A 6000-nucleotide genomic window follows, 5' to 3' on the forward strand; every position below is an offset into this window, starting at 1 on the left:
GGCCAAAACGGCCGGGACCTGTCTTGGGCTTCTGCGGACTATCCGCAAAATCTTCCCCCTCCTACCGCCCGTGTCCAGGAAACTACTAGTTCAGGGCCTCATTATGTCGCGGTTAGACTACAGCAATATGGTCTACCTAGGTGCGCCGGAAGCTACCTTAGCGAGACTGCAAAGAGCCCAGAACGCAGCAGCTCGCCTAATCATGAGCGTACCTCCCAGAGTATCCGCCAAACCCGCTATTAAGGCTCTGCACTGGCTCCCAGTCCGCCAAAGGGTGGAATTTAAAGCCATGTGCACGGCCCATAAACTAATCAATGGATCGGGACCTGCGATTCTCAGCGGCTTGGTCACCCCCTACATAGCACCGAGAGCTCTACGGTCTGAGAACGAGCACCTGGCCAACATCCCCAAATTCAAGAGAACACGTACCGGAGGCCGACGTTTCTCTGTAAAAGCGTCCACTGGTTGGAACTCCCTCCCACGCTCCCTCAGACTGGAGCCCAACTACCTGACGTTCAGGAACAAACTTAAAACCCTCCTGTTTCCTAAATAAACCCTTCGCCCTTATCCCCCTCAGCAGGTTTTAATCTTCACAGCGCGGGGATGCCCTCGGGTCACCAGGCGCTTTACAAGTTGCTAAAATAAAATAAATAAATAAAACAGAGAATAGGAGCTGATTTTTTATTAGTGAGCTCACCAGCCTTTCCATATTTTAATTAGGAATGATATTAGCCTTGTGGGGCCATAACAGGACATAATCTTTAACTTTATCTCCTTCTCGCATCCTCTCTTACACAGCGAGACTCATGAATGCTGAAAGGCTCGTTGGTGCACCAACAGGGGCATCAACAAGCTGTCTGCTCTCTGGTAGACAATGATGCTTCCTGCAGCTAACTTACCTTTATCTCATCCCTTAGGGAGGTTCTAGCCCTGCACATGCTCTGGTGTCCTCAAAACTGTAGAGTCTGCTATTACTTGTTGCTGGCTGAGACAGAAGAGAAACTCACTTTATGTTGGAGTGATATGGTTGTACAGAAAAAGACCTAATGAAATAAGGCTTCCTTGGGAACAAGAAGGGTAATAGCTTTTAAAACGATGCTATCTAGTGATCCGTGTCATATTTGACACGATGAACCAACCTCGGTAGATGTTGAAACAGTACACAGCAGGCTAAGATTTTTTAAGACCAGACTAACACTGGTAAAAATAAAACTCAGGTCGGAGAAACCAAATGGACATTAGCTAAAATGTAAATACTTGCTGAGGTTTATATCCATGGACAAAGACTATTTCTATGCTGAAGTATCACTTTTATTTTTATTTTTCTACACATGAGATATGGTCTAAATCTTTTTGCTCTTTGTTTTTTTTCCCTATATACTCATATGGATTAACAAGATGTATCCTGCACTTACTTTTTACCGATTCCCAAACAAAAGATCTTTCTTCTCACATGCGCACACTTGCAGCCATTACCTGAGGATTCCCTGTAAAGCCGGCATTTCTTGACCAAAGAATTTTCAACAAGTAGTTGTGATTGATATTTGCAGTAGACTCTGCATAACAGGAATCTCTTTCCACAAAATAAAACAATATATGGGCAATTCTGATACCTCTGCATCAATACATGTAATCGAAATCCCCAGCTCCTCTGTACCTTGCCACTGTCTATTCCACACTATACAAGAAAAATGGTTCCTTTCTATACAGTTAACCCTTTGACATAAGAAGACGCAGAACATTTTGTTCTGGAAATTATTTCTCTTGCATCCTGTTTTTCTTCACCAGAATGCATGTATATGATCATCAGACACAGCAGGGGTAGAGTGGCTCTAATTGTAGTCCCCATGTGAGTCAGCCACGGGGTTCATATATGAAGAATTGTTATCAAGATAGAGCACTATTTGTTACACACTTCTATGATACCACATCAGGTGTTCCAAAGTCTGTGTGACATCACTTCAATTGAAAATCAGGGTCGAAGGTGTGGTGATGTCACTTTCTGTGGTTTCAGAGTCATATGTGATGTCTTGTGATTTTACGGTGGGGTAAAAGTCTAGATGATGTCACTTCAGCTGCCTCTGGCATATTTGTGAATTGATGCCCATGTCTAACACTGGACTGTTGACGCGCTACTCATTTCTAACATGTCACGGACAATAATGTTGTTTTAGGTTCTGCTTTTAGTTCTATATTCTCATTGGCTAGAGTTATGTCCTATCCTAAAAAAAGCGCATTTGGATCATAATATCTTATTTAACTACTGCCCCATATCTTTGTTACCCCTTCTGGGAAAACCTTTAGAACCCGTAGTTAACAAACAACTAACAGCCTCTCTCAAAGAGAATCAGATTCTGGATCCATCTGGATTTCGATCTTGCCATAGCACTGAAATGGCCCTTTTGGCCGTCACAAACTCTTTAAGACTCTGGGTTCTTACACCTCCCATAAGATGAGGTTGGACAATGGTGTAGTACAGGGCTCATGTTTGAGCCCTACTCTGTTTAACATTTATGTGGCACCCCTTGCTGAGATTATGGACCCATTTGGCTTTGAAATAATATCCTACACTGATGACACTCAGCTGATTTACACTATTGACGAAGATCTGGCCAAAACCAAAGATTGTTTTGTGAAGGGAATGCTAGACATCTCTAGTTGGATGACAGCTAACTGTCTTCAGCTGAATGTCGATAAGACCAAGATCATGTTGTTTGGCAAGGCAAGAACTCTTTGGTCGGATGGGGGAAGCCCTCTAAATTGAGCACAGTTCCGTCCCCCAGACAGTCTGTGAAGAATCTTGGGGTAAAAATTGACCAAGCCCTTTCTGTGAAAGTGCAGATTTGGTTACTACTGGATTGTGTTTTCACACCATGTGCCAATTACGTAGAATCTTTCCTCATCTTCCGATATCTGTTAGAAGAACGCTAGTCCAGGCCCTTGTAGTTAGTTGACTGGACTACAGGAATGCTCTACTGGCTACAGCAAATGAGACACTTATGGATAAATTGCAAGTGGTACAAAATACTGCAGCCAGGCTTGCTCTCAATCTTCCGTCTGGAACCCATTCTGCCCCCTCGCTGAAATCCTTACATTGGCTACCGGTAAGGAAAAGAAGAATCTTTAAAATCTGAGGTCTCACTCATGATGCTTAAGGGGTAAAGGACCCAGATATCTCCAACATAAATTCAAATGTTACGTACCTATTGGAAGCATATGATCCCAGGACAAAGCCTTGTTGAGCGTACCCCGTATCCGTTTATCTAGATGCGGTGGTAGAGCCTTTCCCCACCTGGCGCCACTTTTTTGGAAAAAACTACCTCTTCACATTCATCTCTGCACTAACTACTGTCAATTTAGGAAACTGCTGAAAGCTTTTTTATTTTAAGTTATTTCTGTCTTGTGAATGCTTGTTGCAGCTGTAGGCAGCTCCGAGATGCCCTAGGGTGAGGTGTGCACTACATTAAATTTAATTAACATAACATAACAAGTGGGTATATTGTATATTATATTGTAATTGAATTTATTTGACACCACTTACACCTCTGAGGTGCTGAAGTACTTTGCAGGTGGGACTCTATGTGGGAGAACAAAGGATGGAACTGTGTCTTTGTCATTTCTTTATATGGATAGATTCAATGTTGGGAGTGAGGACCAGAGTTGCCTTCTGATCTTTTTTGCACTGTGCCTAAACATGACTTTGCAGTGAAAAGGCGGTCATGCTTTTTTTTATAGGGAGCATCCATCTACCAAACTTAGACCAGGCCCTAACTCTCAAGATAAAAATCTTGACTGGATGAAGGAGCAAGAAGTATCCACCGATGAAAGGACTTTTTGGGCCAGACAAAAACAACAGTTTTAGTGGGACTACTTTAAACTCCTATTCGGCTCCAAGAAGACGTTGGAGTAAACAACCTGCAACAATGCCCTGCTGGAGGATTTCGACATCCATTTTAGATACTAAGTCAGAAGGTTAAATCTTTGACGGACCCATGTTGCATCGCGGTCAGCCTGAAATTCTGCCTAGGTCCCATGTCAATCACGAACAGTGACAATTACATTTTCAAGACACTTTTGCTCCTAATCAATAAATTCATATCTCTGGTTCCCTGTATTTGATTTTTGTTGCTTGGGTGTAATTTTGGTCACTATTTGTTTTTTAAATTGGCGTGCAGTTTTATTATGTTGTTTTTTTATTTTCTAACTGTTTTCATACTTCTAAATGCTATACACATTTTCTCTAAGTTATGCTTGTATGCTCAGTGTCATAGCTAATTTTGTTTACTATTTTTTCTCTATTTATTTAATTGGGCGCATTTTTATTATGTTGATTTCTATAAAGTTTTTAACAGTTTTCGTACTGCTAAATGCCTTACACATTTTCTCTAAGTTAAGCTTGCATGCTCAGTGTCACAACAACCAGGGACAGAGATTGGGTATAAATTACTGAAACTTTTGCCTGGATTTAACAGATTAGTGACATTAATACTTGTGATGGACTAGCTTCCACCCCAATACATAATTCACTTTCTAACAGAACCTTATAAGAAAGCATCAGAATATATCTCCAAGGTGTCGTGGAAGACCATTTTGCACAATTATATTTCAGAATTTGACAACTATCGTTCAAAAATGCCAGTTGTGTTGTTTTCTGTGACACACGTAATGTGCATGTAAGCATGTACCTCCTCATCTTTGAAGCTTTTTCCTCTTGCCTTCTCCTTGGTGGGTTTCTCAAGGACAGGCATCTTTGAAGTTCATTTGCCAGAGACTGGATGCAGGATTTGAAGTCACCGTGGCAATATGGTACAGCTTTTCTTTTATCTGCAGGAGGATGAATGATTTGAAGCATGTCAATCAAATTCTTCCAAGAATGTCAATCAAAATATGTCAGATATTCCAAAGCTGCATATAACAAACAACAGTTCTAATTGCATTCATAATATAACGGCGCTCACTGATTAGATGGGAGGCCTACAAAATGAATATGTTCGAGAGCAACAGGTTTGGTGTTATTATTGTGATCTCAATTTGATAGGGTGTGACAGTGGTTCCAATGTTGGCGGCATGCTCTGTCGCAATGTAACTTGTGGCACGGATGGAGCTTACATTATCAAATCCTTTGGTGCCAGATCCAATGGATTCCAATACCAGTCTATTTGGTGATTTCCTGCTTGTCGTTTTTACATACAGATGACTCTATGATTTTGAGGAGGTAAGTACAACGATGTCTTGCTATGAAGCTGCTTAGGTGCATGACCAAATATATTTTTTCCTGTTCTGAATTTTGATTCATCCTGTTACCCATTCTTCTAGAAACACGTTTTTGTTTCACAAAATGTCACTGTCTGTCACCAGAGCAGTGAGCCCCTTGGCTATTTTTATTGAATATTCTGAACAAGCATTAACAGTACTGTATTGCTCTATACTTATTTTTCAGACATGCATTAAAAATACTCACATTATCTTTTTGCATATTTGATTTACTGTGAAGATGATTCACTTTCATCCCGTAAAGTTGTTACTCTGGGTCTATTCACAAAAGGTAACTTGCACTTGTAAGTAAAATACATGTGTATATTTAAATGTGTAATTTACTCTTACACTTTTGAATGCATTTACTGCATTGGGCTATTCAGAATATCCGAGTGTAAAGTTACACAAAAGTGTACAGTTACATGGCTCTGCTCTCTGAAAAATGGTGTGGAGTTAAATTTAGGAGTGTAAGATACTACTGCCAAAAAGAGGCAGCAGTACGTCCAGCAACACCCATAGCCAACCACTGATAATGGAGATAGGGCCCTAAAATAAAACCCTTAGGAAATAGTGGTAAAATAAAATAAGGTATTTAAAACAGGTAAAAATAGGTAGAAAAATAATTTAATGTTAGGAAAAATATGTAAAAATAATACATATTTAGTTTTTGATTATAAAATATTTTAACAACCTTTTTCTGAATTGGAAAATGACTGTAACATTATTTTTGAACGTTTTAAGCGA

The 6000-nt window shown here is 40.2% G+C and overlaps 1 protein-coding gene across 1 annotated transcript in view; it reads right to left on the reverse strand.

The window, feature by feature from the left end:
• The window catches only part of CHAT (choline O-acetyltransferase), a 314503-nt gene extending 309682 nt beyond the window's left edge, over nucleotides 1-4821 (reverse strand). The window contains exon 1 of the mRNA XM_085615102.1: nucleotides 4686-4821. Coding sequence (XP_085471228.1) covers nucleotides 4686-4748 — 63 coding nt within the window. The 5' untranslated portion in view covers nucleotides 4749-4821. The remainder of the gene's footprint in view (nucleotides 1-4685) is intronic.
• Between the last annotated feature and the right edge of the window lie 1179 nt (nucleotides 4822-6000).

The sequence above is a fragment of the Triturus cristatus genome, chromosome 1_2, assembly GCF_964204655.1.
Source record: "Triturus cristatus chromosome 1_2, aTriCri1.1, whole genome shotgun sequence".
NCBI classification, from domain to species: Eukaryota; Metazoa; Chordata; class Amphibia; order Caudata; family Salamandridae; genus Triturus; species Triturus cristatus.